This window comes from Carcharodon carcharias, chromosome 12, assembly GCF_017639515.1.
Source record: "Carcharodon carcharias isolate sCarCar2 chromosome 12, sCarCar2.pri, whole genome shotgun sequence".
Taxonomy (NCBI): domain Eukaryota; kingdom Metazoa; phylum Chordata; class Chondrichthyes; order Lamniformes; family Lamnidae; genus Carcharodon; species Carcharodon carcharias.
In genome coordinates, this window is record NC_054478.1 from 96,802,945 (window position 1) to 96,818,538 (window position 15,594).

Genomic DNA, 15,594 nt, shown 5'->3' on the forward strand with positions numbered 1-15,594 from the left:
ATTGCACCACCAGATTACCCAAAGCAGCTCTCATAGACAGTGGCTTCTCTGGATATGTGTAAACGGCTTTCTTCCCACCTTATCAGGATGCAGATATTACAACCATTGCGTGTGTGCACCTTGGAGACCCATCCCACCTTCCCCCCCCTGCTGGGAGCAGGACGTTACCAAATGCAGATGGTCTTGCATAGCCATGATGGGATCGATAAGGCACTGAAACCCAATTGGATAACCCAATTTGAGGTATTACCTCAAGGGAATGGGGTCAGAAAGGGGTATAAAGCCACAGCCCATAAGGTCAAAATGCTGCAGCCAGGGGAGTCTGACCTGGTCAGTCATGGGAAGTTGTGAGGAAGAATTTGTTCAGTGGACTGACCACCCTGGAACGAGCTCCTATTCGCAGGTCTTACTTAGCAACTGGTGGTATTTTTTTTAATGTATAGTGCAGAAGGAGACCATTCCACCCATCTTGCCTGCACCACTTAGTGCCATTCGCCCACCCTGTAACCTGCACATTCTTCCTTTTTAAGTTCTACGTATATTCTATTGTTTAGTGGGTTAATAAATTGGAAATTGTAACCAAAGTTTGTTTCATGTCATTGATACTTAGTATGGGGTCCAGACTTTAGAGGGAACTGAGACCCTCTGCTTAACAGTCTCACACTAGCCTACTTGCTTTGTAATATAAAAGCTCTCTGGCATCAGAAATTATTGTAAGATTGTGAAGTTTACGTGATACTTTACATAAGGTGACTATGATTATTAATTACCTTATCCCCTGAAGGACCAGAAATACCAGGTGGACCAGGAGAGCCAGGCAGACCCTGTGGTAATAAAGAATTAATCATACCATAAGCAATGCCATTTGATATTATAGGTGATAATAAAGAACAAAGCAGGGGAGATTTTTGTCTTCGGGGCAGAGATCATAGCAACATAGGTCCCTATATTTATTTGAAGCTGGGAAAAGAGTGGAGTGGGGGTAGGAGGATTTTCAGATGGAAAACCCAGTGGTAAAGATTTCCCATTTATCCTGCCGAATTTAATGGTAGGATGCCTTTTTCATTTTTTCAACATGTTTCCTGTCCGCCCGCTAGTTTGATTGCACAGTCTGGGGCTGGTTGTAGGAACAACCACCTGATAAACTGCTTCTCCCTCAATGGGACATCTCAGCGCCAGTACCAACACTTCACAGAATTACATAGACATTTATATAATAGAAAGTGGCCATTCAGCTTTACAGATCACTGCTGGTATTTATGCTTCATATGAACCTCCTTCCACATCACTTCATCTCCATGTCAATATATCCGTCGATTCCTTTCTTCATCGAGCCTCCACATGGTGGCCTCAGGGTGCATCTGTATCATGGGCAGAGTGAAGGAAAATGCACTGCGGACTCAGGGCTCACATCCTTCCACCATTTGCATGCAGGAGCTTAAAGGACCAAGCAGAAATGCTCCCAGTAGTGTGGGAGAGAGTCCTGTTTGCGGTGATGGCTTTTGGCCTGACCTGGTCCCATTTTCAATCCTCCCACCAGGTGTATCTGCTTTATTAATAATTTTATTTATATTCCTTTTTGTGTAGATGTTCACAATCCAGTTGAAGTGATTAGTAGGTGACTGCTAACATTCTTGAATTAGTTTTAAATATAAAAAAAAAGAGTAAAACGAAGAGTTTACTTACTCTGGCACCTTCATTACCCAGACTGCCTTCAGATCCTTTTTCACCTGCAATACCCTGTCATATGGAAAGCAATGCTATTAGACACAAACTGGGAACCAAATAATTTGAATTAAATATGCATGCACACAGTCAATGTAAGAATTTGCTTACCCTTTCACCCTTAGGACCTGAAGGTCCGGAAGCACCTCGTTCCCCTGGCATTCCCTGAAGACCTGGAGGACCTGGATCTCCAAGACTACCAGCTGGCCCAGGAAGACCCTGCAATTATACACATCAAATGAGGTGCTACTTACGTGGTGATTATTACAATTTCAGAGTAGCTTTTGGTGCAATTGCTTGCAGGTTAACAGAGTAGTCACTTAACAACCTAATTAAATAACTAGACAGACTTCCTTTTCGTGTTTTACATTAAAGATTTGTAACATATTTTGCCATCATGTCATCTTGGGACCAATACAATAAAACCCTTCAAATTAAAATGAGCTCATTATAAGTAAGATGATGAGTTCCAATTACACAGTAATTAAAGACATAGCTCATTGTGGTGCTGACTACAAAGGTTGAGGCTCAATCCTTGGTCTGTTCCAAATTATTTAATCTCAGCTGAGGCAAGATAGAAATTTGACAATTGGCCTTAGCATCCCTGGGGTCAGTCTGGAGAAAAGTATCAGCAGGATTCCACATTTCAGGCAACACTCTCTATTGCGGGAAGGTTATGTATATTAACATCAAGTGAGGAGAGAATTGGGCTCAGCTATTGATGTATCATGCAATCATTCATTGGAATCAGATATGAAAATTGGCCATTTGGGTGAGATACAAGAGGACTAATAACAGCATTGGAGCCCTGGTATGAGTTACAATTATCATGAGAGGAGTGGCGGAAGTTAGGAGAAAAACTTGCATTTATATTGTACTCTACCATATCCCTGAATATCTCAAACTGCTTCCATCCAATCAATTATCATTCCAAGTGCAGTCACTGGTGTTGTACCAAGAAAGAGTTGGAAGATGAGTGGAAGTTGGCTGCTGTAATCAGTGTTTTACAATACCTTAGCTCCATCTTTGCCAGCAGCACCTGGAATACCTCTTGGACCTTGAAGACCGGGAGGGCCAGGCAAACCACGCTCGCCTGGAATTCCACGTTCACCCTACAACAATTCATCATAAACTATTAGCAATGCACTGTTAGCTCAAGCACTTCCTGTAAGTTTTACAGTAAGCTGCGATTGTACTTACTCTTGGACCTAAATGGCCTATTGGACCAAGGTCACCTGGGATGCCCTGTCAAAAGATAAATTCAGACAAAAAGATGTGAAAATATTGCATTTGCAACATACCATTTTCTAACATTATTCTTCTCTGTAACATTAAACAAAATATTTTACTTCTTATACATTCAGTGGTGGAGCTGGAGCTTGTTCTCATTTCTTTTAAGACCAGAAATAATGTATTTTTTTTATTACTTGCTCACGGGATGTGGGCATCGTTGGCTAGGCCAGTATTTATTGCTCATCCCTAATTGCCCTGAAGAAGAGGGTGGTGAGTCATCTTCTTGAACTGCTGCAATCCATTTGGTGTAGTCACACCTACAGTGCTGTTAGGAAGGAGGTCCAAGGATTTTGACCCAGCGACATTGAAGGAATGGTGATAGAGTTCCAAGTCAGGATGGTGTGTGCTTGAAGGGGATCTTCCAGGTGATGGTGTTGCCATGCCTGCTGCCCTTATCCTTCTAGGTGGTAGAGGATGTGGGTTTGGAAGATGCTGTCAAAGAACCCTCGGAATGCTGAATTTTTTTTAAAATTATTTGTTCATTTTATTGGTCAGTGGCCATTCCTGGGTTATTTTAAAATTGTTTGCTTTTATGTTTAAAAATATCTCTGTCAAGGAAACAGAAATGCTTTCCCTTTTTGAAAGAAAATGGAAGAGGTGTTGGACCTTTATTCCTTAATCACAAAATTTAGATTTTGTCCATAAAATATGTTTCTGTGTGTAGACATTTTCTGTCTGCTTATTTTTGCAAGAATACCATTAATAAACACAATATACTTGTTATATTGCGAAATCAAGCAAACTGCTACTCAATCATTTGCTCATCATAACTGAGCACAGGCATTAAGAACACAAACGTTTTCAGCTGGCTATTACCAGTGAAAGCACAAACATGGCAACAACCGGAAATGTATAATATGCTCCTCCGGTCAGAATCATGTAATTGGAATCTAGATGTGAATGTACATTCTTGAAATAAGAAAAGACACTTCTTGCTAAACCTGACCCCAAGAGCCTACAGTGTGATCTCTAATTAGATTCGGCCAATAAAGATGTTTCTATCAGCACCATTCATACATCTCTTGCCACATTGTAGGAAATAAAATACAATGCTTTCAAAGTGAACTGTGAAGATGCAACTGTAATTGAACAGAGATTAACATTTACACAGGATGTAAGAGTAGTGTTTAACCTGGACCTTTCCATATCCCCCAGGGTGGTATAGGCTAACATTATACCCTGGGTCTCAAGTGGAAATGTTGGTCTGTCAGTTTTTGCTATTGCTCGGAGTTTCACCTGAATCAAATTCAGCTACTGCGTCATAGAGCAAATTATTAACTTTTCACATTATTTAACCCACTTTCATGGTTTCTTACCTGATGTAATTTATTAACAGCAGAATTACTTAAATGTGAAATATTTTAAGTATCTTTAAACATACAGATATTTATCTGTGTTTATTTTTGCAAGAATTCTATTAATAAACTCAATGGGCTAAAAATTAGCACCTAATTTCCTGGATGCAGGGGTTGTGATTTTGCAACCTGCTTGCACAGGTTCCATTGGAGATGGGCGGCACATAAACTGGGCTCTTCATTACCATGGTTGTTGCATAGGGCTGAGCATTTGCCATGATGCTAGCTCTTGAGGGAGCTGAGCAGCATTGTACTAACAGTACATGGTGCAGGCAGCCTTCTCTTCTTAAAGGCAGTCTATCCCTCTTAAAGGGAAGCTGCACTGAATAATATTGTTGCAATTTAAGACATAAAAAATGGAACACCAGGGCAGTGAGAGGTTTCCAGGGTGATGCATGTAGGGTTCAAGGCATTAATTATTTTGGTGGACAGGAAGAGAGATGCCATTACTCCATAAGGGGCCAGGAGGCTCTAAAGGGCTATCCTGAGAAAGGAGTGGGAGCAGAGAGGTCAACTCCCAGAGTCTGGATGCAAGGTCCTTGCTGTTATGCTGCAGCAATGCATGATTCTGGCTGACCAGGAAACTCTGCCACTCTTACCACCTGTCATAGACTTATTGGAAGGATTTACAGATTGTCAATCGAACTGCTTGGCCACACCACAAATGTACATAAGTGTCCACCAGGTCCTGGGGTGGGACTTAAACCAGAGCTTTTGGCTCAGAGGTAGGGATGCTACCCAATATGCCATAAGGCCTCCTATGACATCTGCTACCCACCACACAGTCAATTCCTCACACTATTCAATGCAACTTAACTCGCCCATCGGCACTCCCTAGCACTCAGGTCTCATGTCTCACATCCAAATACTCCACATTACCCTTACACACTTACCAATGTTGCCAGCCTCACACCCAAATTTTTCTAATAACACATAACTCCAGCTATTCAGCTGTGGTAGGCACATTACCCAAACACAGTGCCACACAATCACTGCCATTCTGCCCTCTCTCTTGCAGGACAGGTGACAGGGAGCAAAGCCAGACTGGCAGGGGACAAGAATGCGTGCTTCTCCTGAGCTGTACAGGGTAGAAGGTTCTCTGCATCTTGAGGCTAGCTATACAAGAGCCCGTGGCATCTGGCTCTGGGACTATTAAGGGTGACAATATGTTCCTGCCTTATGCCCCATATAAACATCCACCTCACTATCACCTGCGATCTGGCATGATGAGCAAGCAGCAGATCGTGTGATCATGAACCTCGTATTTCCCACCCCAACCTCATTCCATCACAACAACCTTCCCCTTCTGATTTTTCTGCTCTTAGCCACCCAATAACTGCATGTCCAACCACAGCAGCCCATGGAGGGGGAGGAGGGAGAGCAACAGCTCAGAAGCAGTTAAGAAGCACTGTTGCTCGATGTGGCACTCACAGCCAGCAGCTCAGTTACTGGTATTACACGTGGCTTTGAGGCTAGTATAATACTCCAGATCTGCATGTGGTGAGTCATTGGGCATGTCTGTGCTGCAGTCAGAGCATGAGTAAAGAGTGGGTCATTTCTCAATTCACAGATGGATTTGGCTGCAGTGGACTCAGATGAGGAACTCGATGGGGCAGCATGCAGAAGAACGCCAGTGGGAATGAACATTGAGATGCTAGGTGCATTGACTGGCCTGCCAGACAGCCTACTGTCACTGACAAGGAGCATGGAAGAGTCCTACTCCAAGTTGGCAGAGGGCATTTTGCAGAGGTAGTCCTCTCCACAGCCTCTGCTTCATCTCCCTGTGATCCTGCAGATCCAGTGGCACTCCCAGTCCTGCCCATATACCTGTTGCAGCCTTTGGGCTGGGATTCGTGGGGCACCAGGGTTCTCCTACCACCACCCCCTCCCCCCCACCCAGCGAAACGGTCAGGGGGGTGCTGTCCACAATCCCAATGGCTGCCCCGCAGCAACTTAATGCCTGGAGCAGCGTTAATTGCTTTAAGACTTCCGCCCCTTTCCTGTGAGGAGGTCCCAGCTTAGAGAGCTGATGGCCATTCGGATGGCTGGCTGCTCTATAGTCCCAGCAGTGCCAGTCGGGAGTGTTGGCCTGGCCACTGCTGGGGCTACAGGCAGCCCCACCATGCTGAGGAGCCCAGGTAAGTCTGAGGTCAGTGTCACAGCGAGGCAGGGGGTGGGTAGGTACTCGAGTGGGGTGAGGGGCCAGGTTCAAGAGGCCGGGGGTAGAATTAAAGGGGGTTGACCGGGGCGGTGGTGGGGGGGGGTGCGGTACCTCCAATGGGCCACAAAGGAGGACCCCTCCGCCACCTTGCTCGACACCAGCCTGCTAAAGCGCCGGGATTCCCACATGGTCTGGGCCTCCCCCTGGCCAGAAGCAAAAAAGAGTTAAAAACTGAGAACTAAGAATACTGGTCCAAAATGGTCTTGTATACCTTAAAATGAAACAGCAGCAAAAAGAGTACTGGTCCGAACTGTTTGTTCCTTCTGGGTACTGTGGGTAAAATACCGGCAGCAGCGCGGTGAGGTACTTAAGTGGCCATTAATTGATCACTTAAGAGCCTCAATAGGCTCAAGAGCAGGCAGGCCGACACCTCCCCCGAACCCTGTAAAACTTCAAGTAGATTGGGGGTAGGCAGGTAGGTGGTGGGAAGGCCACCTGCTAGATTTTATGTGCACTCACTGCCTTCATATCCACGGGCAGTGGAGAGTAAAATCCAGTCCTCTGTGCGGCTGAGACATAATCCTCTCTTTGAGAATGCAACAACAGTCTCTGACAAATCAAAGAACTCACCAAAAAACCTTCAAAAACACTCCAGGGTGCCTCCAAATGCTTTTCAATAACAAGAAATTTTTCGAAATCACTTTTCCTCTGCAAGTTGGGTGCCTGGCCCTTTAAATTGCATTGGTGCAGGGTCCCATTTTGAATCACAGAACTTCTTCTTTGCCGGTCGATGCACAAATCCATTCAATGGACCCGGGTGGTCCAAATTAGGGTGTCCAATGTCACTTCAGCCAATAGGGCTGCGTGATGTTAGCGTTGCGCATATAGCTCCTTCTGGTGCTTGAAGTGTCCTCCTGAGAAGGTATGGGCATCCTCCTCAAGAGGGCACGCCACTTGAGCTGTGCCAGGTAGCACTGAAGATCATGTAGAGCCCCGGATGAAATGCGATCCCAATATTTTTGTGTTATTGGTATATCAAACAAAGAGAATATTTCATCTGGGTGAATTTTTTTGTCATTTTAAATCAGATCTTATCTTACCTCATTACCCGGCTTGCCAGATTCACCAGGAGGACCCGGAGTTCCAGGCAAACCCTAAAGCAATTAAATGTATCAATTAAAATCACATTCAGTACAATTCAGTTATCACTACCAATGGATTTCATTAAACATATTTAATGACCAACATTTCTTCCACCCGTCTGTTAAGCAAATACCTGTTTAGTAACAATTTTTTTTACACTGAAATGTTGAACATGACATCTGTAATGAATTTGTTGATATTTTCTGAGCAAGATGGAAAGAATGACTTGCAATTATATAGCACCTTTCATGACCATCAAACATCCTAAATCTCTTTGCAGCCAACGAAGGACTTCTTAGAAGTCCAGTCACTATTGTAATGTAGCAAACACGGCAACCAACCTGCATACAGCAGGATCTCACTAACAGCACTGTAATAACGACCAGATAATCCATTTTAATGATGTTGAGTGAGGGGCACTGGGAAAACCACTCTTGCTCGTCTTTGAAATAGTGTCATATTGGATCAACATCCACCTGAGAGACTTCAGTTTAATGCCTTATCTGATAGTTAGCATCTTTGACCGTGTAACACTCCATCAGTCCTGTACTGGAGGGTCAATCTAGCTTGTTGCGCTAAATTCCTGGAGTGGGACTTATTCCCACAACCTTCTGTCAGAAGCGAGAAGAGCTATCAATTGAGCCACTGCTGCGAAAAGATCCTCAGCATGCAAAGCCAGGCCTGGTCAATTGGTAGGATTATGATGTCTTTAGATACCTATTTTACACTTTTTAAGCATGTTGTGCAAGGTCCTGCAATTGTACCATGGAATACTAACAAAATGGATTCATTCTACATACCTGGAATCCTGGAGGACCAGGAGGGCCTTGTTCTCCTCTGTCTCCAGCTTGACCCTGAGCAAAATGACAACAAAAAAATACATCAGAAGGAGTGGTTTACTTCATGTAATATTTATAGTGAAGTCACGATTGCTTTCTTTGTAAAGGCATTAATAATTTCACTATAATTAGCACAAAGCTAGCTCCTCTAAAGGCCTAAAATTTGTCTGTAAATACAATATTGCTGAAACTGTTCTGCGCGTTATTCTTAGAAACATTAAGAGTTTATGCCATTGAAAAAAAGTTGAATGTACAATTTTGGCAAAATAGATCCTATTTGGTTTTGCTATGTTTTTGAATATCAAGGTTCTGTATATCTTCATTAAAAATAAATGCACAATTTAAAAAAATAATATTCTATTGCTTATTTCGTAAGGTCCTAAGAGGACAGCTATCAACATCATGTACTAATGTTCCTGGCATATAACAGTCTGAAGAAAACTACATCTAAGCTTAATTAAAACAACAGTTATGAGAAGGCCATCATAGTAATTTGTTTAAAACAAAGATAATGATTTTTTTTTCAGTTTTTTATTGCCCTATTACATTGGTGAGAGGATTATAACTTTGATTTTGTGAACAGTGATTATCTGATTTCTGTTACGAAATAAGCATAGCTTTTACCCAGTATGCGCATTCAAGGTACATGGGCATACAATCTCTTGCAAGAATTTATACTTACTGGTGGACCAATATGACCTTGAGGTCCAGATTCCCCATCTTTGCCAGGGGTGCCCTAATAAGATAATGGAAAAAAATAGAATCCAAAAATGAAAATGGCCTTTATTAGTAAACTTTATGGGAACACTTTAAAAACATATCCTGTAAATCATGAAGAATATTTTACTTACTCGCTGACCTGGGGCACCAGAAGGACCTTTCTCACCTGTCTTACCAGAATCGCCCTACAGTAAAAGTACAAGGATGTGAATAGAGCTCACTAAAATAGATAAAGCACAACAGTAGTAGCAGAATGTTGCCATTGTAACATCATTGCGCAGGCACATGGGGCTTCTGTTTTTGCTCTTGGGCTTCTTTTTCTGAGATTGTTATAACCCCATTTTAAAGATTCGAAAGTCAAAGTGCATTACAGGTTTCCACTTTTTTTTAATATAATTATCAAGTTATTTAACAGGATTGATATTAATTGCGATTTTACTTTGTATGAACTAGCTGAAAATCATTGATTGAAAATGGTGAGTGACACGCTCTGACACACACAGCAAGCTCCCCACTGGTACAATGCAAAATCAGCCCTCACAAGATTTTTGGATTTGTACTCATTAAAGTTAATGACTGACTGCTGTGAAATTTAATCATGTATCTTTGTGGCATGCCAGCATAATCTGCATAGAATAACAAATTTCTTACTTACACTATTACCCCTTGGTCCTACTGAACCCATGGAACCAGGTGAGCCTCTTAGTCCTGTTGGCCCCAGTGAGCCTGGACGTCCTTCCTCACCTGGAGGACCCTGGTAACAGGAACAACGGAACAAATAAGAAACGTCTGGCTTTGATTGTGATGCTATCTCATAAATAACATGTGCTCTGTACAACTGGAATTAGTATCAGGAAAAACAAGAGCATGCCAGATAACATCTTTAGAATTTATTGACAATATTATCTGATTTGTTTTGGATAATAAGGGTCACAATATTTAATTAAAAATTTGTTCTCAGAGAATCTTACAGTACAAAAGGAGACCATTCGGACAATCCTGCCTTTGTGAGCTATTTGAAAAAGTAGTCTACATAGTACTGCTTCTCTGCTCTTTCCCCATTGCCCCTCAATCTTATGCCTTTGAAGCTTCGAAAATCAAGAAAAGTAGTTCCAAATCTTATAATATTCTGTCTAACTCTGCAAACTGATCACTGACTGAACGAACTGGATGTCAACTGAACTTAGGAAGAATGGATCATGAAACAATGAGCATTCCTAATAAAATAATTAATTTCCTTTCTTATGAAAGCTGGCTGCATATTAATAAGTTAATCATTTGAAAGCAACATGATTCTACACTTCAAAAGACGTGAAATTTTAAAACAATGAAAAACTTCAAAATGAAGAGAAGGAAAAAAGAAGAAATTTGGTATGCCACAAACCAGCAAGTTCGATTTTCAGGGCCAGAGAGCCTTAGTACATCATTAAAAACCCAGCTACACCTCATTCAATAAGATGTAACTCTTTCAAGGATTTTTACACTGATACTAATCATGCATTAGGGCAAGTTCTCATCAGTTCAGTGAATTCTATTTGATTACAGTCCATAGGGACTTCAGCAGCACAATCTGAGGAGGAGCACAGAATCCCAACAGCAACACTTACATTTCCACATTTACCCTGGACTCTAGAAGTTGCCGTTCATTTCAGAGGTGTAATAACAGCAAACAATGACAGTTTTACCATCATTACTACCTCAAAATCCAGGCCTATATTTATTGTAATTTGTCAACAGATATCAGATTTTAACAGAGAATACTTCAGATGTAACCCTAAGAGCATACTGTTAGACTCAGAGTTTACTGTTTATTGTTGCAATATATGTATTTCATCAAATAGGTAGATTGTAGCCTCATATGGTGTCAGAACTGGACTAAACAACTTTACCAACTAGAAGGTAATAAACATGTGATTAACCTACTAACAGAGAGGCTCGTGAATACATTTTTAGCAGACAAAACCCTTTCCTCTCCCCTCCTGTGTTGAAGCCAGTGAATAATTCTGGAATACGATTTCATGGCATTCAGCATTAACTAAGTGTACGCATCATATGTATCTGAGCAGTTATATAAAATGTTGTTATGTAAGTGATGACGGCAATAAATCTCAAGACATCACATGAGAAGGGATAGAATAACATTGTGATTATGTGTGATAACATGTAAGCTGAGAGTCACTTCCAACATTGTAAAGCTCTAAAGTTCAGGAATATTACTTCATTTGGAAATAATCACAAAGCTTTCATGAGTTACTATGTAAAACTGCAAGAGCAGAAGAAAAATGGTTTGTTGGTCCTTTTGATGCATGCAGCAAAACAAGATGTGGATTGTCAATCTTGGTGAATGTCCATATATGAACTTTCAGATGTTACGCCACACACTGACTGCCTTTCAATTTGTTACAGCAGAAGGATTTGACATTTCCTATTTACTTCTGATAAAGATTGTGCGTTAAAAACACTGACAAACATTTATCTTAAAATAGCTTTTGTTTGAGTGGAAGTTAGCATACTCTATCCAAATGAACAGCTTTAGCCTTCAGTGACAGAATTCTTTAAATACTTGCTGACCAATACATGGCAGATAATTATGAGGATAAATTTGCTGAGAAAGTCCAAAGAAAATCCATCTTTTCTAAAAATGTTAAAGGGTCAACAGTCAACCATTCTGTTCTGTTATTTCAGTGATTTATTTTCCAAAATCTACACATTTTCAGATTAACTCTAAGACAATGGACTAGATTTCCAATTTCCAGCAGGATTGTGATTGGGTGGGGGTGTGTGTTTCTGTTAAGATGGATTTAAGTTCATCAATCACACTCTGAAGCCTAATGTAAGAAACGTGAAAGCCATAAATAATTCCTACAGGATTGGTGTGCGAATATAGGAACTTGAGCGCTAAGATAGACCACTCAACTTTTTATTTTTTAAATTATTCTTAGGGTGTGGGCATCTCTAGCTAGGCCAACATTTATTGCCCATCCCTAATTGCCCTTGAAAACGTGGTGGTGAGCTGCCCTCTTGAATTGCAGCAGTTCATGTAGTGTAGGTATACCTAGAATGCTGTTAGGAAGGGAGTTCCAGGATGTCGGCCTTAGCAACAGTGAAGGAATGGTGATACATTTCCAAATCAGGTAGGTGTGTGGTGTGGAGAGGGGCTTGCAGGTGGTGGTGTTCCCAAGCATCTGCTGCCCTTGTCCTTCTGGGTGGCAGAGGTCATGGGGCTTGGAAGGTGCTGTCGAATCAGCCTTGGTGAGTTGCTGCAATGCATCTTGTAGATACTGCTGCCACCATACACCAGTGGTGGAGGAAGTGGATGGGTGAATAAGGCTTTTGATGGGTGCTGACCAACCTGGCTCCAATGGTGTCCAGTTTCTTGAGTATTGTTGGAGCTGCACTCATCCAAGCAAGTGGAGAGCATTCTATTACACTCCTTGACTTGTGCCTTTAATTGTAGATGGTGGACAGGCTTTGTGAGTCAGGAGGCAAGTTCCTCTCTAGAGAATTCCCAGCCTTTGATCAGCTCTTGCAGCGACTGTATTTATATGGCTGGTCCAGTTAAGATTCTGGTAAATGGTAACCCCCGAGATGTTAATTGTGGGGATTCAGTGATGAAAATGCCTAAGATGGTAAAAGGAGATGGTGAGATTCTCTTTTGTTGGAGATAATCAGTGCCTGGTGCTTATGTGGCATTAATGTTACTTGCCACTTCTCAGCCCAAGCAATATAATAATAGAATAGGCTATGTATACCAGTTACTCTGGAGGGCCTAGAGGAGGAGTACCCAGAAAAAGATCTGTTTGCTCAATGTGAGGAGCCGTGCACTCAAATTCAGTGAGAGAGAAGCAGTGGCAAGTGGTGCGCACTATGAGCAGAATTTTGCTGTCGGCGAGCAGGGGGCAGGGCCCACTCGCCGACTCGTAAAATGACATGGGATGATGTTGGGCTGAACCCCCGACATCATCCCGGCCATTTAAATTTCAGGAAGGCAGGGCACAGCAAAATCAGCTGTGGGCCCGCCAACCTGTCAATGACCAATTGAGGCCATTGGCAGGATCATTTAAACAATTAAAGGACCTGCCCGTCCAAACTTAAGGTTGGTGAGCAGGCCAGGAACCCTGGCAGGCAATTGGGAAAACATGAAACCTCATCCACTGGTGGGATGGGTTTTCATGCAGGGTTTTCAAAATTTTAATGAAGTTATTCTGTAAGTTATGAACATGTCCCAACTCATGTGATATTGTCACATGAGGGGGACATGTTAGGGAATTCTTTTTTTCTATTTTTAATCTTTTTCAAAGTGGAAGCGATGTCCCTGAGGCAGCACTTAGCCTCAGGGAGATGTGCGCTCTTTCGTGCGCATGTGCGAGAGAGCGCACTCTCGCTTTTGGGGAATCCCCCCCTGCCCACACAGGAAACGCATAGCACTTCCTGCCGGACGTCACGCTGGGTGGGCCTTAATTGGCCCATCCACGTAAAATGGCAGTGCGGCCCACTTCTCCGTTGGGGATCGACTTCCCGCCCGCTGGAGATTGTGTCAGGCCTGCCCGCCCGACAGGCAGAAAACTCTGCCCTATGTGTATGCATAATTGTTCAAACCATAGAAACAGGAAGGTTTTCTGATTACTTACTCTCAAAAAGGAGTGGCAGATAGCACAACAATTAATGAAGGAATTATGTGGAAAGAGGGTGAAGCGTTGAGACTGTGCATCACAGAAAGAAACGAGGTTGTGCAGGAGAGCATGGAGTTAATATCAACAGAGTAACACAGGCCTTTCTCAGCATATAAACATTGCAAATGAGCTCCATAAGAGAAAACCCAGAGTTGGGCAATTGACGTGTAACAAAAAAAGGGTAGGGAAAAGATAAATCAGTTAAAAAGCCACAGCAAAAGTTAATGCTGCAGTGAGAAAGAAGTAAATGTGTTTTCAGCATGTTCTGTTTTTATTTTAAAAAGGAAAAGGTAGTTGGATTTTGTTTTACGTTTCTGAGGTTGTGTGTGAACATGTCAAGTTTCCCTGACCTGCAAATGAAAGCCTGTCTTAAATAAATTGTCTGTGCTATGTTTCTTTTTGGTGTCAGGACCACCCACAATACCATTCACAAATCCCAAGCCTTTTAACTCTCTATAGGTTTGCATTTGATATTTGATATTTTTAGTGAATGTTTTTTCCTACAGTTGTGTGTTGTTATAAGTTTGTTAATTGGTTGCCCTATTGCTTTTGTTCTATTATTATATGCACTACTTTTGAGATACTTGAATCATTTTAGAGCTGATTTTAAACTGTGCTAAAATTGATTGGTCTTGTGATCTGGGAATATGACATAAAATTTGGCACTGTGAATTTGTAGCTCATCACAGGAATATTTCTAAGTTGCATGAAGGTGTGAATATGGTTGATTGAATAGATTCATTTCAGTTTAAGATTGTTCACCCAGAATTAGGAAAAGCACAGTATTACATTTTTAAGTTGAAGATACTGGTGTGGATTTAATTTGACTAAAGCTTATTTGTGCAACTGTGAAAAACTGAATGTTAGATCAATTTGACCTTTTCAAAGTCATTTGTTTTCATAATTGGACTATAGCTGAAAATTGGCTGACTTGTTGGCAAGTAAGAAGCAATCAAAAAGTGTAAATTGTGTTGAAAAAAAAATCAAACTAAACTAAACTATAATGGAATAAAGGAGGAAAAGAAAATATTCTGTGTCTTTTCTATTATTACAAGTTGCAGAATTATTTTGTTTTCAAGCTGTGTCTATTTAAAAAAGGCTGTGTGAATGTTTTCCCAGAAAGAAAAAACAGTAAAAATGAGAAATAACAATACTGGTCCAAACTGGTCTTGTATGCCTTAAAATGGAACACCAGTAAAAACTGGGAAATATGAGTACTGGTCCGAACTTTTTTTTTCCTAATGGGTTGGAGCCCACAAGATGTAGGAAGTTCTATCTTCTTTTGTGCATTGGTGTTAAAGATTTTGTTTCACTGTGAAAGCTAGTTCAGCGTTTTCAAAGTTACTTGGAAAGTAACTTAAAGGAAGTAAACGAGAATGACATCATTTACTCGGGTCTTTTTGGAAGATGCGCTATTTTGATTATTTTATTTATCTCTTGGTCCAAATCTTTCTGAAATTGTCGGAGAGCACACAAACAACAGAAGATATGTATTAGGAACCTGCAGAAGTCTTAATGTGCAGACGTATGTCGGAATTGCCCAGGAAGTTTAAATTTCCAATGGACAATTCCCTGCTCTCTGGGACCCTGCGTGAATGTCTCCTACCCTGAGCTAGTGTTGGAGACTTGGGACAGATCAGCATGACTTACCTTGATAGTTACCCAGGGAATGTTAGGTAGATTAA

At 41.6% G+C, this 15,594-nt stretch overlaps 1 protein-coding gene across 1 annotated transcript in view; it reads right to left on the reverse strand.

The window, feature by feature from the left end:
• The window catches only part of LOC121284777 (collagen alpha-2(V) chain-like), a 326,682-nt gene that overhangs the window by 57,686 nt on the left and 253,402 nt on the right, over window positions 1-15,594 (reverse strand). Inside the window, exons 27-36 of the mRNA XM_041200406.1 lie at window positions 9,892-9,990; window positions 9,368-9,421; window positions 9,199-9,252; window positions 8,478-8,531; window positions 7,635-7,688; window positions 2,926-2,970; window positions 2,739-2,837; window positions 1,837-1,944; window positions 1,687-1,740; window positions 771-824 (exon numbers count right to left, since the gene is read on the reverse strand). Coding sequence (XP_041056340.1) covers window positions 771-824; window positions 1,687-1,740; window positions 1,837-1,944; window positions 2,739-2,837; window positions 2,926-2,970; window positions 7,635-7,688; window positions 8,478-8,531; window positions 9,199-9,252; window positions 9,368-9,421; window positions 9,892-9,990 — 675 coding nt within the window. The remainder of the gene's footprint in view (window positions 1-770; window positions 825-1,686; window positions 1,741-1,836; window positions 1,945-2,738; window positions 2,838-2,925; window positions 2,971-7,634; window positions 7,689-8,477; window positions 8,532-9,198; window positions 9,253-9,367; window positions 9,422-9,891; window positions 9,991-15,594) is intronic.